Source organism: Dendrobates tinctorius, unplaced genomic scaffold (assembly GCF_039654945.1).
Source record: "Dendrobates tinctorius isolate UK_male_01 unplaced genomic scaffold, ASM3965494v1 ptg000064l, whole genome shotgun sequence".
NCBI lineage: Eukaryota > Metazoa > Chordata > Amphibia > Anura > Dendrobatidae > Dendrobates > Dendrobates tinctorius.
The window spans coordinates 46,526,635-46,551,755 of record NW_027361732.1 but is presented as its reverse complement, the minus strand read 5'-3'; the positions used below and the strand labels follow the sequence as shown (position 1 = coordinate 46,551,755).

At 45.3% G+C, this 25,121-nt stretch overlaps 1 protein-coding gene and 1 long non-coding RNA gene across 2 annotated transcripts in view; one reads left to right on the top strand and one right to left on the bottom strand.

Annotated features, from left to right (window-relative positions):
• LOC141094582 (uncharacterized) overlaps nt 1–6,204 on the bottom strand; it is a 134,044-nt gene extending 127,840 nt beyond the window's left edge. Inside the window, exon 1 of the mRNA XM_073580460.1 lies at nt 6,066–6,204. Coding sequence (XP_073436561.1) covers nt 6,066–6,204 — 139 coding nt within the window. The remainder of the gene's footprint in view (nt 1–6,065) is intronic.
• A 5,890-nt stretch (nt 6,205–12,094) lies between these two features.
• The window catches only part of LOC141094616 (uncharacterized), a 177,469-nt gene continuing 164,442 nt past the window's right edge, over nt 12,095–25,121 (top strand). The window contains exons 1-2 of the long non-coding RNA XR_012233128.1: nt 12,095–12,140; nt 13,031–13,149. This is a non-coding gene — a long non-coding RNA (uncharacterized lncRNA). The remainder of the gene's footprint in view (nt 12,141–13,030; nt 13,150–25,121) is intronic.

Here is a 25,121-nt window from a genome sequence, read left to right as displayed (position 1 = left end):
CCCTCAGGGTCTGGATTTGTGGGTGGGGCCCCTCAGGGTCCGATTTTGTGGGTGGGGCCCCTCAGAGTCCGATTTTTTGGCTGGGACCCCTCAGGGTCTGATTTTGTGGCTGGGGCCCCTCAGGGTCTGATTTTGAGGGTGGGGCCCCTCAGGGTCTAATTTGGTTGGCGAGTCCTTTCAGGGTCTGATTTTGTGGGTGGGGCCCCTCAGGGTCCGATTTCGTGACCTGGGCCCCTTAGGGTCTGATTTTGTGAGTGGGGCCCCTCTGGGTTCGATTTTGTGGCCGGGGTCTCTCAGGGTCCGATTTTGTGGGTGGGGCCCCTCAGGGTCTGATTTTGTGGGTGGGGCCCCTCAGGGTCCGATTTTGTGACCGGGGCACCTCAGGGTCTGATTTTGTGGTTGGGGCCCCTGAGGGTCCTATTTTGTGACTGGGGCCCCTCTAGGTTCGATTTTGTGGCTGGTTGTCTCTCAGGGTTCGATTTTGTGGTTGGGGCCCCTCAGGGTCTGATTTTGTGGCCGGGCCCACTCAGGGTCCGATTTTGTGGGTGGGGCCCCTTAGGCTGGTTTCACATTTGCGTTTTTTAGCGCTGGAAAAAAACGCACACCTGCGCATGCGTTTTTTCCCCTATATTTAACATGGGTGCGCATACCTGCGCGCTGGTAAGCGCATGTATGCGATTTTCATGCGCTGCGTTTTTTTGGGGTGTGCGTTGGGATTTTCCAGACGCAGCATGTTGCATTTTTTGGCCCTGCAAAAAAGCGCATGCGCACATATGCGCACGTTTTGCGCTAAAAATGGCCATTATAGCCTATGGATGCGCATATGTGCGCACTGGCATGCTCATGTATGCGTTTTTTTGCATATGCGTTTTTTTTTTTAAACCATGGAATTTAGGGGTTTGGGTTAGAGTTAGGGTTAGTTAAGGGGGTTTAGGGTTAGGGTTATGGTCAGGGTAAGGGTTAGGGTTGGGGTTTGGGTCAGGGTTAGGGTTAAGTATGGTTTTGTTAAGGATTAGGGTCATGGTTAGGGTCAGGATTAGGGTTAAGTATGGTTTTGTTAAGGGTTAGGGTTAGGGTTAGGGTCAGGGTTAGGGTCAGGATTAGGGTTAAGTATGGTTTTGTTAAGGATTAGGGTCAGGGTTAGGGTCAGGATTAGGGTTAAGTATGGTTTTGTTAAGGGTTAGGGTCAGGGTTAGGGTTAGGGTCAGGGTTAGGGTCAGGATTAGGGTTAAGTATGGTTTTGTTAAGGATTAGGGTCAGGGTTAGGGTCAGGATTAGGGTTAAGTATGGTTTTGTTAAGGGTTAGGGTCAGGGTTAGGGTTAGGGTTAGGGTCAGGGTTAGGGTCAGGATTAGGGTTAAGTATGGTTTGGTTAAGGGTTAGGGTCTGGGTTAGGGTTAGGGTTAGGGTCAGGGTTAGGGTTAAGTATGGTTTTGTTAAGGGTTAGGGTCAGGGTTAGGGTTAGGGTTAGGGTCAGGGTTAGGGTTAGGGTTAGAGTTAGGGTCAGGGTTAGGGTTAGGGTCAGGGTTAGGGTTAGGGTTAGTTAGGGTTTAGGGTTTGGGTTAGGGTTAAGTATGATTTGGTTAAGGGTTAGGGTCAGGGTTAGGGTTAGGGTTAGGGTCAGGGTTAGGGTTAGGGTTAGGGTCAGGGTTAGGGTTAGTAAAGTCATGGTTTGGGTAGTGTGAGGGGCCACCTAAAAATGTTGGAAAAAAACGCAAACGCGGTAAAAACGCGCTAAAAACGCATACAAACGCATAAAAACGCTGCGTTTTTTTCATGCATGCTCATAAAAATGCTTGAAAAAAACGCAGCAGTTGTATGCTTATGTAAGCGTTTTTTCAATGCGTTTTTTGCGGGAAAAACGCGCTGCAAAAAAAAGCAAGTGTGAAACTAGCATTAGGGTCTGATTTTGTGGGTGGAGCCCCCTGGGTCCATTTTGGTGGGCGGGGCCACTCTGGGTCCGATTTAGTGGGCGGTGCCCCTCATGGTCCGATTTGGTGGGCGGGGCCCCTCATAGTCCAATTTGGTGGGCAGGGCCCCTCTGGGTCCGATTTGGTGGGCGGGGCCCCTCTGGGTCCGATTTGGTGGGCGGGGCACCTCTGGGTCCGATTTGGTGGGCGGGGCCCTTCAGGGTCCGATTTGGTGGGCGGGGTCAATCTGGGTCCGATTTGGTGGGCGGGGCTCCTCAGGTTCCGATTTGGTGGGCGGGGCCCCTCAGGGTCCGATTTGATGGGCGGGGCCCCTCTGGGTCCGATTTGGTGGGCGGGGCCACTCTGGGTCCGATTTGATGGGCGGGGCCCTTCAGGGTCCGATTTGGTGGGCGGGGTCACTCTGGGTCCGATTTGGTGGGCGGGGCTTCTCAGGGTCTGATTTGGTGGGCGGGGCCCTTCAGGGTCCAATTTGGTGGGCGGGGCCACTCGGAGTCTGATTTGGTGGGCGGGGCCCCTCAGGATCCGATTTGGTGGGCTGTGCTACTCTGGGTGTGATTTTTTGAGCGGGGCCACACTGGGTCCGATTTGGAGGCCGGGGTGGTTCAGCCTCCGATTTGGAGGCCGGGGTGGCTCAGCCTCCGATTTGGAGGGCGGGGTCGCTCAGCTTTCGATTTGGCGCGCCGGCCCTTTAAGACTCATTTCGGTGCGCTGGCCCTTTAAGAATCACTGTGTCACGTCGGCCCTTTAAGAGCCAGGGTGGCTCACTGGTCTTCTAAATCCACTTTGTCGCACATTCTATCTCAGGGGCATGCGTCATGTGATGAAGCTAGATTTGCATTTGTGCTGTGGGTTTCACTTTAAGAGCTGATATTATGTGGCAGCAGCTCTGTCCTTGGGATGTCATGTGACGTTCGTAGGCGTTGGCATAGTAACTGGGTCTGCCTGCGCATATCAATGAGCTCAACTGCCATTTCAATCGCCTCAGGGCACGTTATGCCATTACCCATTGAAAAGCATTGGAGACAGTGCATTCCAATGACGGGAAAAAAAAATTTCAAACGCAAATTGCGCAAAAACTACAAATCCGATCGACACGAAAAATACTTAGCACACCTCTCGTGGACGCTGGCTTCGAAACAACACCTCAACGGCGTCTGTGCGTGTAGCGGTTCGGGCTGTATTAATTGCGGAAATCAACTTAATAATAATAAGAAGAAGAAGAATAAGTTAGCAGCGTTCGGATTACAATATAGTGGTTTTTTCAAACCACTATAACTAGATGTGTATTTCCTGAAGGAAGTACAGATAGTGGTTTGAAATGGTGCCCGGGCTGCCCCTTTAACAGAGACTTGCCTGCTGCATCTGCAAGACTTTCAACTCAGTATCCGTTTTAACTGTGGGTGCCTCTCAGGGGTCACTTTGGCCTGTGGGGCCCCTCAGGGTCTGATTTGGTGGGCAGGGCCCCTCAGGGTCCGATTTGGGTAGCGGGGCCCCTCAGGGTCTGATTTGGTGGGTAGGGCCCCTCAGAGTCCGATTTGGGTAGCGGGGCCCCTCAGGGCCCGATTCGGTGGGCGGGACCCCTCAGGGTCCAATTTGGTGGGCGGGGCCCCTTAGGGTCCAATTTGGTGGGCGGGGGGGTCCCTCAGGGTCTGATTTTGTGGTTGGGGCCCCTCAGGGTCCGATTTTGTGGGTGGGGCCCCTCAGGGTCCGATTTTGTGGCCTGGGCCCCTCAGGGTCCGATTTTGTGGTTGGGGCCCTTCAGGGTCCGATTTTGTGGCTGGGGCCCTTCAGGGTCTGGTTTTGTGGTTGGGGCCCCTCAGGGTTCGGTTTTGTGGTTGGGGCTCTTCAGGGTCCAATTTTGAGGCCGGGGCCCCTCAGGGTCTGATTTTGTGGCCGGGGTCCTTCTGGGTCCGATTTTGTGGTTGGGGCCCCTCTGGGTCCGATTTTGTGGATGGGGCCCCTCAGGGTCCGATTTTGTGGGTGGGGCCCCTCAGGGTCCGATTTTGTGGCAGGGGCCCCTCAGGGTCCGATTTTGTGGTTGGGGCCACTCTGGGTCTAATTTGGTGGGCGAGGCCCTACAGGGTCCGATTTGGTGGGCAGGGCCCCTCAGGGTCCGATTTGGTGGGCGGGGCCACTCTGGGTCCGATTTGGTAGGCGGGGCCCCTTAGGGTCCAATTTGGTGGGCGGGGGGGTCCCTCAGGGTCTGATTTTGTGGTTGGGGCCCCTCAGGGTCCGATTTTGTGGGTGGGGCCCCTCAGGGTCCGATTTTGTGGCCTGGGCCCCTCAGGGTCCGATTTTGTGGTTGGGGCCCTTCAGGGTCCGATTTTGTGGCTGGGGCCCTTCAGGGTCTGGTTTTGTGGTTGGGGCCCCTCAGGGTTCGGTTTTGTGGTTGGGGCTCTTCAGGGTCCAATTTTGAGGCCGGGGCCCCTCAGGGTCTGATTTTGTGGCCGGGGTCCTTCTGGGTCCGATTTTGTGGTTGGGGCCCCTCTGGGTCCGATTTTGTGGATGGGGCCCCTCAGGGTCCGATTTTGTGGGTGGGGCCCCTCAGGGTCCGATTTTGTGGCAGGGGCCCCTCAGGGTCCGATTTTGTGGTTGGGGCCACTCTGGGTCTAATTTGGTGGGCGAGGCCCTACAGGGTCCGATTTGGTGGGCAGGGCCCCTCAGGGTCCGATTTGGTGGGCGGGGCCACTCTGGGTCCGATTTGGTAGGCGGGGCCCTTCAGGGTCTGATTTGGTGGGCGGGGCCACTCTGGGTCAGATTTGGTGAGCGGGGCCACTCTTGGTCCGATTTGGAGGCCAGGGTGGCTCAGCCTCCGATTTGTAGGCCATGGTCGATCAGCCTCCGACTTGGAGCCTGGGGTCACTCAGCTTTCGATTTGGCGCGCTGGCCCTTTAAGACTCATTTCGGTGCGTCGACCCTTTAAGAATCACTTAAGCGTGTCGGCCGTTTAAGAGCAAGTTTGGCTCACTGGGCTTCCAAATCCACTTTGACGCACATTCTCTCTCAGGGGCATGCGTCATGTGATGAAGCTAGATTTGCATTTGTGCTGTGGGTTTCGCTTTAAGAGCTGATATTATGTGGCAGAAACTCTGTCCTGGGGGGGTCATGTGAAGTTCGTAGGCGTTGGCATAGTAACTGGGTGTGCCTGCGCATATCAATGAGCTTAACTGCCAATTGAATCGCCTCAGGGCACGTTTTGACTGTGGCAACATTTTCCCATTGAAATGCATTGAGGAAAATGTTTTTTCAAACGCAAATTGCGCAAAAACTACAAATCCGATTGACACGAAAATTACTTAGCACACCTCTCGTGGACGCTGGCTTCGAAACGACACCTAAACGGAGTCTGTGTGTGAAGCGGTTCGGGCCGCATTAATTGCGGTAAATCGACTGAATATTAATAAGAAGAAAAAGAAGAATAAGTTAGCAGCGTTCGGATTACATGATAGTTCTTTCTTCAAAGCACTATAAATATAAGAAATCGGATTACAATATGTTGCTTGAACCTAGAGGTTCTTGCTTGAACCTAGAGGTTCAAGCACCATAATTATAAATGTGCTATGAAGTCATTGGTTATTAAAACAAGCCTACAGTAATAGCAACAGTGACACCTACAGGCCCAGTAGGAAAAAAACTAAATATAAAACAATCAGATGACGCATCCTCATTCATATCAGATATAATGATAAAGTAATCAACATCTTATTCTATAGCCCGTACAGTTTTACCAAATGTGTATTTCCATCCATATATTGCCTAGTCACTGTATAAAGTGAAGCTAAATGCTGCGCTAATGGTCATTTGCAGTCTGAACCATGGTGTCTTCAAGTCTGAGCAGACAAACTAAAATATTGCAAAACAAAGGACATTCTGCTGCATAGTGTCTGTGTTTTCCCCTTGCAGCCTGAATGGTAACAGTGATAAGAAGCTGCAGAGAGGACAGCTGGAGTATCTGTGTGGGTGTTTGCAAATGTGACATATATATTGTCTCTGCGGTTGCAGTCTAGCAGGAGCGATAGGAAGAAAACAAATCAGCTCCAACCCAGTGAGCCCAGCCCTAGTGTTTCCCATCCTATGTTATTTGTGCTTATTATTACCCTATTCTATTAATTTGATTGCAGCCATTGTTACCTACTGTAAGACCCGGATTCCTGCACTGACACACCATTTCTAGAATCCACGCGTTTTAGGCAAGTTGTCACACCATCTCGGCTATAATCCATATGATTGGATTTGTCATTCTGCAGGATTTCCTTTTTGTAGATTTCATACATTTGCCTGATCTCTACGCGCGTTTCGCAGCTGTGAGCTGCTGACAATCATTTACATGCAAACAATGTCATGCTTAAGGTTACAGTTCACTCTAAGGACAGATTTTAGGTAACACGAGGCTATCCACTGCAGGACCCAGATGCTAAGCTTCTAAAGACATTTTTTTCCACTTACTGCATTTGGCTTTTTTGGCAGACACTGCAGGCTGTTACACTGGCAGATCTCTATACGCCTCTGGGCCTGTCATCTGTCAGCTTAGTAGGTCGCTGACAGCTGTCTCTGCTCTCCTACCCTCCTCAGTCTCATGTCCCTCTCCTTTGTCCACCTCTCTCCTTCATACACCTTAAGATATCATGAGAATAATAAATGCAGTTAAAAATAAATTGCAAATGTTTTTTTCCCTGTGCAGAAATGAGCTTATTTGTGCTCGGATATAAAAGCTGTCCATCTGATGTCTGATTTCACAGTCTGAGAAGGGTTAGGGCATTATACTTATCAGAGACAAACACACTGTTCTCTAAATCGCCGTTCAAATTTAATTTGCTTTTTATCAAATAAACTGAGTATTACTAATGCTGACCTACCGATAAGGCCTAATTTACTGTATAAGGATGTCATGCTATACTTTATTCCTTTTCATTCAGCTGAATATACATTTGACGGTATTTCTCAGACTCTCACAGTCTTTTTATAAGTAATACGACATTTTACATGTTTTTGTTTGTGCAGCCAAATATTACTTTAAAGTATATAGAGTAATATATAACACATACAGTATACAATGGCTTTCAGTTTGTGACATTTTTTGAGTCAGTTTGAGAATGGCAATATTTCTAGCATTTTTCCCCATAGGATTCTTCAAAAATACTGAATACATACAATTACATACATACATAAATACATGTACAAAATGACACAAATATTTTTTTTTTACATTTTTTGAGTTTTTAATGATGCAGATATTGTGCAGCATTTCTGCGCCTATTAGGGAAATTAGGTTATTTGTGTGTTTTTTTTCATTGCATTTTTTAGTGCTTTTTTAAACCCACATAAGCGATCATTTCACAAACAACACCCACCAATGAATTCATCTAGAGGTGCAGTGATCATATTGACACCACATGTACCTCACATAATTTTATACCATTGGGTGGTGAAGAAAAAATAATCAAATTTTTACCACTAAAATGTTATTTAGGCCCAATTTTTTAATTTTTCTAAGAGATAATAGAAAAAATGGTCCTCAGCTTGTTGTAAAAATTTCTCCTTATTGTGCCAATACCCTACATGTCATAGAGAAATAATTTTCGGGCACAGTGCGAAGCTCAGAAGGGAAGAAGCGCCATATTATAGTACAGATTTTACTTTTATAGTGACCCCATTATACAAACTACACCTCTCAATGAGTTCATCTAGGGGTGCAGTGATCACATTGACACCACAAGTGTGTCACAGAATTTTATACCATTGGGCAGTGAAGAAAAAATAATTATACTTTTACCACTAAAGTTTTGTTTTAGCCCCATATTTTACATTTTCACACAGGGAAATGGGTAAAAATGGCATCAAAATTTGTCCCACAATTTCTGCTGAATGTAGAAAAACCCTATATTTGGCTGTACAATACTGCTTAGCAATATGGCGAGACTCGGGAGGGACGGATCACTATTTGTCTCCTTCAGATTTTCCTAGAATAGTTTGCAGACTCTAAGTACAGAGCCTCTAAGTGCTAGAAGAGCAGAATCCCCTCAAGTGACCCCGTTTTGAAAATTATACCCCTTTGGGAATTTATCTACAGGTGTAGTGACGATTTTGACTCCATGTTGTTTTCCAAAAACAAACAGCAGTGGATGTTGCTGAGTGAAAATTGCTGACATTGTAGTGCCCAGTATGAAGCTTGTGCTTCTGGATACATGCGAGCTCTCATCGCTATAGAAATGCAAAACATGTGGACGCTATATGTGGTTTTGGAACACTGGGGCTCAGAAGGTACGGATGAAACCCCCCGAGGGATCCATTCACTATAATGATGCCACAGCATTATTCTGGACTGCGTTTGACCTCTGTTCAGCTGTGTGTTTCTTTTCAGAAGTGTACAAAACTGTGGCCGGCCACGCTTTTATGCACACCTAAGAAGTCAGACTCCACAGGATCGTAGGCAAGACGGCGTCCACAGTGCCTCCATCTGCTTCATTATAGGGAATTCTCTATTCTCTATTGAATCACGTTTTTCAGAGATTTACACAGAAACCCCGGTGTAAGAGCTCAGCATAGAGCACAGGATAAATGTGTTCTTTGGAAGGCAGAATGAACAAATTAACAGCAGATGAAGAATTGGTTTTATTTATTTTTTTATGCCATTCCTCATGTGGTATAAGTGATTAGACGACTTTATTCTTTGGGTCGGTGCAGTTACAAGGATACCAGATATATATTTTTTTTATGTTTGGCTGTGGTCACACACTAAAAAATGCAAAAATTATTGTTTTTGAATTGCCATATATTTTGAGAGCTATAATTTTTCCATATTTCGGCCGAGAGAGTCATGTGATGGTTTGTTTTTTGACGGACGAGTTGACGTTTTAATTGGTACCACATTTTTTGTTCGCTTTCTATTCCAATTTTTGGGAGGAAGAATGGACGAAACCTAGCAATTCAGGAACAATTTTTTTTATTGCCATTCCATGTGTGGTAAAATTGATAAGTTAACTTTATTCTTTAGGTCAGTATGATTACAGCAATACCACATTTATCTTTTTTTATGTTTTGACACTTTTACACAATAAAAACTATTTGATTGAAAAAATAATTATTTTTGCATCGCTTTATTCTGAGAGCTATAACTTTTTTATTTTTCCACTGATGGAGCTGTATGGTGGCTTGTTTTTTGAAGGACGAGATGTTTTCAGCTATACTATTTTTTCTTACATTTTTCATTTTGATCGCATTTTATTCCAATTGTTGTTTGCCGCATGATGAAAAAACATTGCTTTTTTAACGGTGTTCAGTAAAGGGGTTAACTAGTGTAACCATTTAGTGGTTTAGTGTGAGGCATATGGTAATCGCTGAAACCATGACCCCAGACTGTTCCAGGTTGGCCTTTAGGTCTTTGGATGCCTGACGTAGTGTTTTTTCCACCATTAGCCTCAACCTTCAAAGGCATCTCTTATACATTTTCCTCTTTCCCCCAAATCCAGTGATGTTATTGACTGTTCCATTCTTGGCAAACTTCTTAATAACACTGCGCACTGTTGAAACTTGGATACTAAGGTCTACCCTTTCTGTAATTCTCGCGCCCTGACTGGGTGGTGTGAGCGCGGATTGTGACCCCACTGTGCCACACTCCAGACTACCCTGGAGGGACGTGACTAAGCAGCTACCTTGGTGTTCACTAGAGCTTCTAATTGTGAGGTTAGAATTGTGCTACAGGTAACTGCCAGGTACCACTCCATGGCGGTGTCTGGCTGTAGCAGCTGATCCCACTGGAGGACGGAACACTAATGACAGGTGTGGGCATGTGCAGACGGGCACAACTGGAACTCTGGTGGGCATGGCTGGCACTCTGGTAGGCAGGCAGGCACGGCTGACATTCTGGCAGGCAGGCAGGCATGGCTGGCACTCTGGTAGGCAGGTGCGGCTGACACTCTGGCAAGCAGGAGGGCACGGCTGGCACTCTGGCAGGCAGAAATGGGTAAGATAAGAGAACAAGTAGGAACCAGTTCAGACTGGAGGGACCGGAATCATAGGATGCTGGATGGGAGCAGAGCAGAACTGCAAGGTGCGGAACAGGAGCGGAACAGAACCATAAGGTGCTGAACTGGAGCAGAGCTGCAAGGTGCAAACGGGAGCAGAGCAGAATCGCAAGGTGTGGAATGGGAGCAGAGCAGAACCGCAAGGTGCGAAACGGGAGCAGAGCAGAACTGCAAGGTGCAGAACGGGAGCAGAGGAGAACCGCAAGGTGCGGAACAGGAGCAGAGCAGAACCGCAAGATGCGGAACGGGAGCGGAGCAGAACCGCAGGGTGCGAAGCAAACAGCAGAGCAGAACCGCAGGGTACGGAGCAAACAGCAAAGCCGCAGGGTGCGGAGCAAAGAGCAGAGCCGCAGGGTGCGGAGCAAAGAGCAGAGCCACAGGGTGCAGAGCAAATAACACAGCCGCAGGGTGCAGAGCAGAAGGAGTAGACACATGGCTACACAAAGCTGAGTAGGGAAGCACACAGACAAGGACAGGAACAGGTACAAGAAACAGACTTGGTACAGACAAGGACAGGCATGAGAACAAGGTCAAGACACGGGATTCAGTATGCAGCCTCAGGGAGACACAACGAGCACATAAACCGATCTGGGAATGCAGCCCCCAGAGGCGGAAAACAGGACAGGACCTGGCAACTCAGCAGCAAGGTACAGACTGACAGAGTCTTTTGCTTAGGCCTCTCCCTATGGGTGGAGGTGCCTTCAGTACCCGATGCCTCTTGGCAATAGGCTGGGGCCAAATTGGCCTGTTTCACACTTCCGTTTTTTCAAATCCGTCAAAATCCGTTGTTTTCCGTAAAAAAACGGATCCACCATTTTTTGCAGGATCCGTTTTTTTTGTCCCATAGACTTCCATTACGGTTACCGCGGATCCGTCAAAAAAACGGATCCGTTTTTTTAAAAACGGATCCGTTGGCATCCGTTTCCGTCAAAAAACGGAAACGGATCCGTTTGGCGGACACAAAAACGGAAGTGTGAAACAAGATGGGAGATGGGAAGCCATGCAGTCATGCCGGCAGGGATGTTACACTTTTGAAGTCTTGTGTTTGCTAATAATAGCAGTCCTGATGCCTTCAGACAGCTCCTTTGTCTTCACCATTGTGACAAAGGAACATGGTTTACCATGTGGATTTTTAAAACACTGAAGTCATCATTCATTGGCTAATTCATGTTCCATGGGCACCGACAGTTAATCACAGGTGATTCTCATTTGTGATTTACCACAGGCGAGTCAAAATGTGTTTCCATACTAATTTAATGTAAATGGTGCCAATACTATTGTTAGAGCAAGCTTTAAGTTATTCTCTTATTCCCTCCCATTATTTTTTGTTTTAAATTATTGTTTATCATTTGCTCTTTTGTATTTAAAACGAGTGCTCTATACAACAAAACTGTTTCACTTAATTCATTTTGTTTTCAGGAAATGTTCCACATTATGTACTTACATTTCATGGGTGCCAATAACGATGAGCAGCACAAAATATTCTTTTAAAGATAACCTGTCTGGTCCCCTGAATGTCCCTAGCCACTATTATAGCAGTATGCATGCATTAGTCTAATCTCCTAAGGTGTTTGATACTAAAGCTGCACTTTGCATATGCTAATGAGAGAGGACAAGTCTGACAAGACATCTCTTTCCTGGACATGGCAAAACCACTTAATGGGATGTGTATGGGACAAATAAGGTACATAAAAATAAAGCAAAGCATTCACCTACAGAGGGGACTATTAGATTAAACCGGTGATGTCACAAGTGTACAATCCTATATGCATTTATTAAAAACGATGAAGTGCTCATGTCATGAGTATCCTACGTAAGTTGTCAAATCTTTCCATTTATGATTACAGTTATCAATCCGTCAGCTTTCTAGTTTTTGTATAGTAATAATTAAGGAATCATTGAATCAAGCCAATTCTAATAAATCACATTTCTAGAATTCCATTGGTAAAAATGTGCTTCTTTCATTGTCAGTTCTACACCATCTGTTTCAGCTGTAAGTCTGAGCTGTGAGCCCTTCCCAGGGGAAATAGCTGTGGCTAAGTTATTCAATTAGAGCAGCATTATTGTCCAGCCACCTCGGAGAATTGAGTTGATGATGTTGTGATTACTACAGTTTGCATTCCACATTGTCTCTAAGGCAGGTTGCTTTGCTCTGGAAACTTTCTGAAGAACTCATTTGGCCTAAGGTGAGCAATTGAAAATATGACTAATCTGAGATACCTGACTGAAAATCAATTTATTTCAATATTCTCCTGTCCGCCTCAGCTCTATAAAACTTCATTTGTACTCACATAAGGTTGTGTGACTTGAAAGTAATCAATTGCATAATGCAGTACAAGAACATGTCTAGGTGTGAGGTGACTACACATGTACTGCACATATACTAATTAAATATACTGAGCATAGCGTTAAATCTATTCATTCTGAAAAAAGAAAGATTAGAAAAAACAGAGTTGAAGGTAATACAGGTGCTTCACACAAAATTAGAATATCATCAAAAAGTTAATTTATTGCAGTTCTTCAATACAAAAAGTGAAACTCATATTACATAGAGTCATTACAGAGTGATCTATTTCAAGTGTTTATTTATGTTAATGTTGATGATTATGGCTTACAGCCAATGAAAACCAAAAAGTCATTATCTCAGTAAATTAGAATAATTAACAAAAACATCTGCAAGGCTTCCTAATGGTTTAAAAAGGTCCCTTAGTCTGTTTCAGTAGGCTCCACAATCATGGGGAAGACTACTGATTTGACAGATGTCCGGAAAGCAGTCATTAACACACTCCACAAGGAGGGCAAGCCACAAAAGGTCATTGCTAAACAAGCTGAATGTTCACAGAGAGCTGTATCCAAGCATATTAATGGAAAGTTGAGTGGAAGGAAAAAGTATGGTAGAAAAAGGTGCACAAGCTACCGGGATAACCGCAGCCTTGAAAGGATCGTTAAGAAAAGGCCACTCAAAAATTACGCCAGACTGTATGTTGCTTGTGCTACTGTGGGTAGCCTATGTGTCATAAACATGCTACCATAGCTTACAGCATCATTGTACTTGTCTGCCTTTAATCACATGTAGGAAACCATTGGGTAACAATTGCAAATTGAGCTACCAGCAATGGATCGTGGTCATTTGGATGCCCACGTGAATATGACAGAACCAGCCTCGATATTTCAACTGATGTGTCTTGTTCAGTGGTGAGTCCCTCTGTAAGACTTGTAACAGTTTCTGACTTTTCAGTGTCAGATAAATCAATTTGGCCCATTTTACCTGAGGAAAACAAGCTACCTAATAATTCTGCACACCTTGATAAAGAGTGTTGATATTCTTAGACCTCACCCTCCCTCATTACACAAACACATATCACCTGAACTGCTTCATCCAATAAGATCCAAAAAGCATTCCAGTTTATATAGCTTGGAGTTGGAAATTATTCATAAAAATGAGAATATGGTGAAATACTCACTTGCCTAATAATTCTGCACATAATGTATGAGGAAGTAAAATATATAAATAATACTCCGTTTGATGTGGAAATTTTGCCTCTCTAATGGCGGTTCTGCCTTATGTAGGTGGAATGGTTTCCTCCACTTGGGAAAAGCATCACTAGCTGCAGCTCAGGCTGGAACTTCTGAATGCTCCTCTGTGCCCATCACTAAGTTCAGAGATGGTACACCTAAACGGGTGTTCTAACAAGATTAATATGGTATGCCAAAGATGTCCAATAGAAATGGCTCTCAGTGTCAGGAACTGCATCCACTTCACAAGAATAGGGCCCTGGCATGCACTTGCAAAAATAGGGTGGTGGTCACACGTGGCTCTCAGCTTTCACTTCTATTAACGCCCGGAAAATTTGTAATAATACTGGTTATACAAATAGCTCTCTACAACATCTGAGTTGAATTCTCTTACTTAGGCCTCTTTCACACTTCAGTTTTTTGCATCAGTTCAAAGCCGCCAAAAAGGCAGACAAGCGGATCCGTTCTCAACTGATGTGAACGGATGGCACAGGATCCGTTTTCAGACGGGTCCTAAAAATGAGGAAATTTAAAGGAACCGCTGGCCGGGAAAAGGAGAGAGAGAGAGAGAGAGAGTTTGTTTTTTTTTTGTCCGGCACCCAGAAAGAATTTCGGGTTAAATTAGTGTCTGGAGGATCCGCCAGAAAAAAAAACGTTGCAAGCTCCGTTTTCAAATCTTTGAGGATGGTGACGGACAGCAACTTTTGGCGGATCCGCAAAAAAAACGGATGCAACGGCCGGCAATCCGTCACAATCCGCCAGTAATGGAAGTCAATGGGGAAAAAAACGGATCCTCAAAAGAAAATTGAGGATCCGTTTTTTTCAAAACCTGGCGGATTGTGACTGATTGTAAAAAACTGAAGTGTGAAAGAGGCCTTAGTGGTTCAAATGCAGAATAAAGCATCTACAATAGAGCAAATTTCTCACTATATTATGAATATCATCTGCAGACTGCATGTATAAGAGGATGTACAAGTTCAAGGACGTATTGCGAACTTTCAAGGGTGCTTCCATCTGCAGGTTAATATGTTTTTTTTTGTTAAAATAAAGACACTAGCTCGATAATTTTAACCTTTAAACAAGAATGTTCTACACATATAGATTGATCTTTGACAGTCAATAATTTATCTTCTATCATATCCATCTATATGTTGTTTTAGGTTCCTTTTTAGTGTGTTCACAAAACACATTTACGATATGTGGACAACATACAGTGGCATCAAAAATAGACCTGTGAGGTCTATTTTTTATGCGTCCAATCACTTGCATGGGCATGTTTGGTCTGTAAATCAGACCAAAGTAGGACACCTCTCCATGAAAAAGAAAAAATGGACATCTGATAGACTATAACATATCAATGAGCTGTCTGTTTTGAAAACAGGATACCAGATTGACATTAAACACAGATATGTGAATGAACCAACATTCAATTCCGAATTTAATGAGGAGTTGAATGTAAACATGCTCTTACCGGGGCAAAAATTTCACTGGGGGAACCCTTGCAGCTGTATAGGGGCCCAAGAGGTAAGGGGGACCACTTGGTTGCAAGGAATACTGAGAAAAACTGAAAATGTCTAGCAAAACAGTTGCAGAAAAAAGTTAATTGTTTCAGACTCCTTTGTTTTAATCTAATATGGACACCAATTAAAATGCCAGGTTTAGGTTTAGAACAGTGAGACAATAAGGGTAAGGACAAATGGGGCGGCTGTGTTCCAGCGGTGGCATGGCTATGTTTAACCCCTTATCCCCCAAGGGTGGTTTGCACGTTCATGACCGGGCCAATTTTTACAATTCTGACCACTGTCCCTTTATGAGGTAATAACTCTGAAATGCTTCCATGGATCCTGGTGATTCTGACAATGTTTTCTCATGACATATTGTACTTCATGTTAGTGGTAAAATTTCATTCAAATAACTTGCGTTTATTTGTGAAAAAAATGGAAATTTGGAGAAAATTTTGAAAATTTTGCAATTTTCCAACTTTGAATTTTTATGCCCTTAAATCACAGAGATACGGCACACAAACAACTTAGTAAGTAACATTTCCCACATGTCTGCTTTACATCAGCACAATTTTGGAACCAAAATTTTTTTTTGTTAGAAAGTTATAAGGGTTAAAAGTTGACCAGCAATTTCTAATTTTTGCAACACCATTTTATTTTTACGGACCACATCACATTTGAAGCCACTTTAAGGGGTCTATGTGATAGAAAATACCCAAAACTGACAACATTCTAAAAACTGCACCCCTCAGGGTACTCAAAACCACATTCAAGAAGTTTATTAACCCTTCAGGTGCTTCACAGGAATTTTTTGAATATTTAAAAAAAATGAACATTTAACTTTTTTTCACAAAAAAAATACTTCAGGTTCAATTTTTTTATTTTACCAAGGGTAAAAGGAGAAATTGGACTGCAAAAGTTATTGTGCAATTTGTCCTGAGTATGCTGATACCTGATATGTGAGGGGTAACCACTGTTTCGGCGCATGGCAGAGCTCAGAAGGGAAGGAGCGCCGTTTGACTTTTTCAATGCAAAATTGGCTGGAATTCAGATCGGACGCCATGTCACGTTTGGAGAGCCCCTGATATACCTAAACAGTGGAAACCCCCCACAAGTGACCCCATTTTGGAAACTAGACCCCCAAAGCAACTTATCTAGATATGTGGTGAGAACTTTGAACCCACAAGGGCTTCACAGAAGTTTATAACGTACAGCGGTACAATTAAAAAATCATATTTTTTCCATAAAAATGATCTTTTCACCCCCAATTTTTATTTTCCCAAGGGTAACAGGACCCTAAAAGTTATTGTGCAATTTGTCCTGAGTACGCTGATACCCCGTATGTGGGTGTAAACGACTATTTGGGCGCATGGCAGAGCTCAGAAGGGAAGCAGCGCCATCTCAATTTTTTGGCTGGAATTGAGATCGGACACCATGTTGCGTTTGGAAAGCCCCTGATGTACCAAAACAGTGGAAACCCCCCACAAATGACACCATTTTGGAAATGAGACCCCCCAAGGAACTTATCTAGACATGTGGTGAGAACTTTGAACCCCAGAGGGCTTCACAGAAGTTTATAACGTACAGCCGTACAATTAAAAAATCATATTTTTTCCACAAAAATGGTCTTTTCACCCTCAATTCTTATTTTTCCAAGGGTAACAGGACCCTAAAAGTTATTGTGCAATTTGTCCTGAGTACGCTGATACCCCATATGTGGGGGTAGATGACAATTTGGGCGCATGGCAGAGCTCGGAAGAGAAGCAGCGCCATTTGACTTTTTTGGCTGGAATTGAGATAGGACACCATGTCGCGTTTGGAAAGCCCCTGATGTACCAAAACAGTAGAAACCCCCCACAAATGACACCATTTTGGAAAGTAGACCCCCCAAGGAACTTATCTAGATGTGTGGTGAGCACTTTGAACCCCCCAGTGCTTCACAGAAGTTTATAACGCCCGGGCGTGAAAATAAAAAAATCGTATTTTTTCAACAAACATGATCTTTTAGTCCCCAATTTTTTTATTTTCCCCAGGGTAACACGAGAAATTGGACCCCAAAAGTTGTTGTGCAATTTGTCCTGAGTATGCTGATACCCCATATGTGGGAAAAAAATTACTGTATGGGCACACATCAGGGCTCGGAAGGGAAGTAGTGATGTTTTGGAATGCAGACTTTGATGGAATGGTCTGCGGGTGTCATGTTGCTTTTGGAGAGCCCCTGATGTACCTAAACAGTGGAAACCCCCCCACAAGTGACCACATTTTGGAAACTAGACCCCCTAAGGAACTTATCTAGATGTGTGGTGAGCAATTTGAATCCCCCAGTGCTTCACAGAAGTTTATAATGCCCGAGCGTGAAAATAAAAAAATCGTATTTCTTCCACAAACATGATCTTTAGTCCCCATTTTTTTAATTTTCCCAAGGGTAACACGAGAAATTGGACGACAAAAGTTGTTTTGCAATTTGTCCTGAGTAGGCTGATACTCCATATGTGGGGGAAAAAAACACTGTTTGGGCGCATGGCAGAGCTTGGAAGGGAAGGAGCACTATTTGACTTTTTCAACGCAGAATTGGCTGGAATTGAGATCAGACGCCATGTTGCGTTTGGAGAGCACCTGATGTGCCCAAACAGTGGAAACCCCTCAATTCTAACTCCAACCCTAACCCCAACACACCCCTAACCCTAATCTCAGCCCTAACCCTAACCTTAGCCCTAACCCTAGCCCTAACCCTAGCCCTAGCCCTAAACCTAATGGGAAAATGGAAATAAATACATTTTTTTAATTTTATTATTTTTCCCTAACTAAAGGGGTGATAACGGGGGGTTTGATTTGCTATTTATGGCAGTTTTTATATTTGGCAGCTGTCACACGCTAAAAGACGCTTTTTACTGTAAAAATAGTTTTTGCATCACCACATATTGAGAGCTATAATTTTTCCATATTTTGACCCACCGAGTCATGTGAGGTCTTATTTTTTGCGGGACGAGTTGATGTTTTTATTGGTATAATTTTTGGGCACATGACATCTTTTGATCGCTTTTTATTCCGATTTATGTGACGCAGAATGAGCAAAAACCAGCGCTTCATGAATTTCTTTTGTGGGGTGCGTTAACACCGTTCCGCGTGCGGTAAAATTGATAAAGCGGTTTTATTCTTTGGGTCAGTACGGTTACAGCGATACCTCATTTAGGTCTTTTTTTATGTTTTGGCGCTTTTATGAAATGAAAACAATTTTATATAAAAAATAATTATTTTTGCATCCCTTTATTCTGCGAGCTATAACTTTTTTATTTTATCGCTGATGATGCTGTATGGTAGCTAGTTTTTTGCGGGACAAGATGACATTTTCAGCAGTACCATGGATATTTATATGCGTCTTTTTGATCGCGCGTTATTGCACTTTTTGTTCGGCAGTATGATAATAAATCATTATTTTTTGCTTCGTTTTTTATTTTTATTTTTTAAGGGGTTTGCTAAAGGTGTTAACTAATGGGACAGTTTTATAGGACGGGTCTTTACGGACGTGACAATACCAAATATGTGTACTTTTATTGTTGTTTTTTTTATTTCCAAAAATGAATTTATTAGGGAATATTTTTTTTATTTATTTAGGCCTCTTTCACACATCAGGTTTTCGCCGTCAGGCGCGATCCGGCGCTTTTGACAGAAACCGGATCCGGCGAAATGCAATGCCGGATCCGGTTTCCCCCCCATTGACTTGCATTTGCGCCGGATCGCGCCGGATGGCCATGCGTTTCATCCGGTTTTCGCCGGATCCGGCAATGTGTCGCGATCCGGCGTCTGGAAAAAACGGAGACTGTAACGTTTTTTGTCTCCGGCGAAAAAGCCGGACACGCCGGATCCAGCGCGTCCGGCTTTTTCACACAATGAAAGCCTATGAGCGCCGCAATGCGCCGGATTTGGTCTGAGCATGCTCAGTAGCTCTGCCCACAAGACATATATAAAAGCAAGACAGTGGGACCCACAGTCACACCCAACATGCCACCCAAGAAAGCAACCAAGCGCAGCAGGAGAAGGCAGGAGACCACTGCAGCACCATCAGCACCACCACCACCCCAAATGGAGCAGCAAATGGAACATGCTGAGGAGGGGAGGCCAGCAGCAGATGAGAGACGGTAATTATCAAATCCCCCATTCCTCCAAACTAGGGCTATTGAATATCAAGATATTCATTGGCCCTTTGTTTCTCTTTATTCAACAGCCGCCCAATAGATGCAGCAGCAGCAGCAATGGCAGCAGGTGGAACACCACCCACAGGCATGGAGTGTGGCCACCAGGAAGACAGCACATCATCTTCTGGGAGCCCTCCCTCGCATCGTCAGCGTTTGACGGTAAGTTTTTATTTCCAAAATCCATCATCTCTGTAATATATGTCTATTCATTGCCTTTTATTTCAAAACAGGATTCACAAGATGAAGAGGAGCTCCCAGAAGAAGAAGGAAGGGGTGGACAGACACTTGGAGTGGGCTCACAATTGGTAAGTTTTTTGCATCAAACGCAGAAACACAACATCACACTACACACAACACATAGAAAACAATGTTCTGCAGACCACACACAGCAAACAAATGCCTACATCCAAAGACATAACATTTTTTGTTTTCTTCTCTAGTCTTCCCAATTTGGTGCTCGGCCAAGAGGTCCTCGCAGTGCCTCCCAGGGTCGTCGGCGACAGCAACGCGGCGGTCACCAGCGTGTAAGTATAAATATTTTTGCTTTGTTTTTTTGCACTTTTTATTTCATTTCTTTTGTGGAGGCTAATTATGTTATTTTTGTCTTTTTCTTTAACAGCCTTCACAGCGTGCTCCCGACTCTGACGGTGAGGATGGAGGACTCGATGTGGACCACCTCATCGATCTCGTCAGAGAAAGGGAGCCGCTCTGGAATATGGCTGACCACCGCCACGCTGACCTTATCGTTACCCGACGACTCTGGGAGGAAATCTGTTCGCTCCTTGTGGGCCGCTGGGAGGACCTCGATGTTCGGGCCCAGATTAAAGAGCGTAAGTATATACAGTACCGGTTGCTTGATGTAAACCAGTGTTTCCCGAACTCCAGTCCTCGTGGTCCCCACGGATCATGTGTTCAGGATTTCTATTTACTATGGAAATCCTGAAAACATGACCCCTGGGGACCATGAGGACTGGAGTTTGGGAAACACTGATGTTTTATACTAACCACTTTGTCCTTTCTCGTTTCAGGGAACAGAATTGTGAATCGGTGGCGGTCTGTGAGGGATCGTTTCAAGAAGGAGTTCAATAAAGAGATGCGGGCCCCGAGTGGATCTGGAGGACGCAGGAGCAAGTACAAGTACGCAGAAGCCCTGTCGTTCCTCCGGGAAACAATGGTCACTAGAAGGTAAATATTACACACCACATGTGAAAAAAAATGTTAGATGTAACTTTTTTTTTTCAGCCAGGGCCATACCATGTCAGTATTTTAATTGTTTTTTTTTCTCTTTATTCCACAGCACGGTGAGCAGCACTCGGGAGCCTGCACGATTGGACCCTTCTGAGGCGATCCCTGAGGAGACCGGCACCGAGGGACACTTCGACCGCCCCGGTACATCTGCACCTTCCCAGCCTTCCCACACATTCGACCCATCTGTCCCATCCACCAGCACAGGAGCATCGTGGCCGCCTACATTACATGAAGCTGCTGGTGAGGAGATCGCTTTCCCTTTACCCCACCCTTCTGCCCCTGCCACCTCTAGTACACCTGCGGGTACTGGGCGGCAGCGGCAGAGGGGTCAGGAAAAGACTTATGCGCCAGAGTTCTTGCATCTGAATGCATCTTTCCAGAACTGTCTAAAAGTCTTGTCAGAGCAAATCTCCGCAGGCTATCAGCAGATCAACTCCAGCATTCTGGAGGTGAAGACACTTCTGCAAACCATGCATTCAGAAGCAAGATCTTCGCCAAACCACACCTTTTTCAGGTCTGTTGTGGAGCGCATGGAAACGCTCTCTCCTGCCCAGCAGATGCATGTAATGCATTCATGCCACGCTGCTCTCCAGCAAGTTACCTCCCAACCTCCTCCTCCCACCACAGTAGTTCCTCCACCTGCACCCCCTCCAGCCACTTTCCATCCTCCCCCTCCTATTACATCTACACCCCCTCCAGCCACTTTCCATCCTCCCCCTCCTATTACATCTACACCCCCTCCAGCCACTTTCCATCCTCCCCCTCCTATTACATACCATCCACCTCCCCAGCACCATCCACCTCCCCAGCACCATCCACCTCCCCAGCACCAGCAACCTCCCCAGCACCAGCAACCTCCCCAGCACCAGCAACCTCCCCAGTACCAGCAACCTCCCCAGTACCAGCAACCTCCCCAGTACCAGCAACCTCCCCAGTACCTGCAAACTCCCCAGTACCAGCAACCTCCCCAGTACCAGACATCTCCCCACTTCCAGCAACCTGCCCCGTACCAGACATCTCCCCACTTCCAGCAACCTGCCCCGTACCAGACATCTCCCCACTTCCAGCAACCTGCCCCGTACCAGACATCTCCCCACTTCCAGCAACCTGCCCTGTACCAAACTCCTTCCCCATACAACTTGCCATCAACATCATCTGCTCCTACAGTCCCTGCCCAACCCTCCACTCCACCACCCACCACCTCTTCTGCTTCCCACATGTCCACCCATTCTGTAGTTTTTTCCACACCTTCACCTCTAACTGTTCCTTCCCCACCACGATCCCAGTCCTCTCTCCACACTCCCAGTGTCGAAGTGTCCCGCAGCCCCTCCAGCAGTATTTCCACCACACACTACACAGATTTATAATGTGTGTATTTAAATAAAAATGACCAGTTTTATGGTTTCAAAGCTTTATTAAACAAGTTTATTAAAATTTTAAAAAAGTTTACTAAAAAAAACATTTTTCAATAAAAGTTAAATTATTTTACACTGGTTGTCTGTCATTTCTTTCTGCGGCGAAAAAGGTTAAATACAGGGTATTTAAAAGGTGAAATGGTATTCAAAACTAGGTATATAACTGTGGGTAAATTTTAGCTTTTTGCCACAGTTGTGTTCCTGGTTGTGTTTGAAGCAAAGTATTTCACCTAAAAAGTTGTGTTTATTGTTGGTGATTTCCTAACAATGTACACAACTTTTGTTAAAAGGTGAAATACTTTGCATAAAACACAACCAGGTACACACCTGTGGCCTAAAGCTAAAAATAGTAAGACCATGACAAGATAGCCAACTTTGGTTGGCAAAGGTATATACTGTTGGTCCAGAAGGTACACAAGTTTGGTTAGGGCACAAATCTTTCACACTCTGTCATCCTGCCAGTGTACTCTGCCTTGAGGTGACATAAAGTATATTGCAAAATTGTCCCTCATTACTGAAACCGTCACAGAACTTCTAGTGGTAATGTCATGGTAATCTTGCAAGGTGGTTTCTTCAGAGGTGTCCTCAATGGAAATGGGTTCCTTGCAGATAACAAAATTGTGGAGTACCACGCACGCTTTGATCACCTCGTCCACAGTTTCTGTCTTGAGGTTGATCGCAGTCAATAGGACCCGCCATTTGGCTGTCAGAATACCAAAGGTACATTCAACCATTCTTCTTGCTCTTGTGAGGCGGTAATTAAAAATGCGTTTTGGTCTTGTCAATCCTCTGCTAGAGTACGGTTTCAAAAGGTGTTCTGACAGCTGGAAGGCTTCATCCCCTACACAGACAAATGGCATAGGTGGACCAGATGTTTGCGGCAGCGGTCTAGGTGGTGGGAACTGGAAGGTGTTTCCATACAGTTTACGCCCCATGGCAGACAGTTTGAAAACTTGAGAGTCATTGGAGCGGCCATAGGCCCCAATATCAACCGCAATAAATTTGTATTCCGCGTCAGCGATGGCCATGAGGACAATTGAAAAATATTTCTTGTAATTGAAATATTCCGATCCCGATCCAGCTGGCTTTACAATGCGGATATGTTTCCCGTCCACAGCGCCCAAGCAGTTTGGAAACTGACATATCTGTTGAAACTTGTCAGCAATTTCAATCCACCTCTCTGTTGTGGGCTCTGGTAAAAACTCTTCAGCTAAGGAGTCCCACAGTGCACGGCATGTGTACTTCACTATTCCAGATATGGTGGAAATCCCGAGTCTGTACTGGAAATGCAGTGACGAAAGGGATTCTCCAGTTGCAAGAAATCTGTGGGGAATTAAAAAACAATAAATTAGTTTTAAATCACAGCATTACATACCAAAACTGACCTATAACACTTGGAGATACAAACTACCACCAACAAGATTGCAGTGAAAGTGTGCTCTGATGCGAGCATATCCAATAAATGTGGCTTACCTTAAAGTCACCATCAGACGCTCTGCGGGTGAAACAGAGAAGCGGCAATAGGTGTCCGCTTTTCTTATGAGGTGTGCAATGCGCTCCACCAAGTAATCAAAATTCTCCATTTTCATCCTAACATATCCAAAAAATTTATCCGGGTTTCGTCGAAGGTCCATGCAGAGTGTAGAATAGACCCCACGCTTCATTCTCTTGGCTGTGATGGGGTGGATCCACAAACGTCGTCTACGATGCCTGATGCGCTGCTGTCTCGCTCTCTCCTTCTCCAGAACAATCACCCTCAAACGATTCGCCTCCGCTATAAAATCCGCCAAATTCTTCAAAATATTTCCAATGACAACATCCATCTTCGCCAGTAACTTGCTCTTCTCTCCAACCTGCACTTTCTCCTCTACAACCTGTCAAAGAAGGGCTGTAGGAACATGCTATATATAGTTTTCCAGTAGCCAATCCCGTTCGGAAGGCCACAAGGGTCAATTTTAAAAACCGGATCCGGCGTAATCCGTCGAAAAACGGATAGAAAAACGGATGAACCGGATGAGACGGATCTGGTTTTGTCTGTCAAGAAAAAGACGGATCCGGCAGAAAACCGGATCCGTCACATCCGGTTTTACGAAACATTTGCCGGATCCGGCGTTCCGGCACGACGCCGGATCGCGCCTGACTCCGAAAACCTGATGTGTGAAAGTAGCCTTAGCGATTTTTAAAAAAAAATTATTTTTACACTTTTTTTTTAAACTTTATTACATTGTCCCAGGGGGGACATCACTGTCCTGTGACAGATCGCTGATCGGTCACATCACAGATTGCTGTGACAGATCAGCAATCTGTCACAGGCACTGCACAAGGCTTCCTCATGCCTGCGCTTTGCAGGCACTGAGGAAGCCAGCTCCCTGCAGGCCCCCGAAGGTCCCCGTCGCCATCTTGGATCTGGGGACCTGCAGGGAAGGAGCCTCCCGAAGCAGCGCTGCACATTGCGCTGCTGTGGGGGGCTCAGGGAAGCACGGAGGGAGCCCCCTCCCTGTCGATGCTTCCCTTTAACCCCCGGTACACCGCGATCGTGCTTGATCGCGGTGTGCAAGGGGTTAACGTGTCGGGGCGGTCCGTGACCGCCCCTGACACATTGTGCCGGGTGTCAGCTCTGTGAGCACCGCTGATCGCTGTGACGTACTATCCCGTCCCTGGGAATTAAGTCCCAGGGCACATGGATGGGATAGTACGTCACATGGCAGATAGGGGTTAATTGACTTTTAAAAAATCATTTGATTTTGCAGGTGAACAGATGTTTCTCACGCCAAACTGTATGGCCGATTGTAAAAATAGTTGTACATCTGCAAATTCACGTAATTGTTTACCACTTTAGGCTACATTTCTATGAAGAGCATTTGGTGTGTTTTTGATGCAAGATTTCTGCACCTATTTCTGCACCTATTGGCTAAGGTAGGTTACTTGTTTTTTTTCTAGTATTTTTTACATACATTGTTAGGCCTCTTTCAGATATCAGTGTGTCCGGTACGTGTGGTGACAGTTTTCACATGTACTGGAGACACTTACACATGTAGACACATTCAAGTGAATAAGTCTGTGCACACGTCAGAGTGTTTCCATGGATCATGTGTCCATGGGCAAAATACGTTAACTTGTCTGTTTTTTAACAGCAGCATGGGCCGCAAAACAACCGACACACGTGCACACTGATGACACACGGATGACATCAGTGTGTCATCACTACCACACGTACCGTCGCCTGGGAAGCAGCGGTACAGTTAGCGTTATTCCCTGGAGCCAAATGCTTAAGACGGCTCTCATCATTC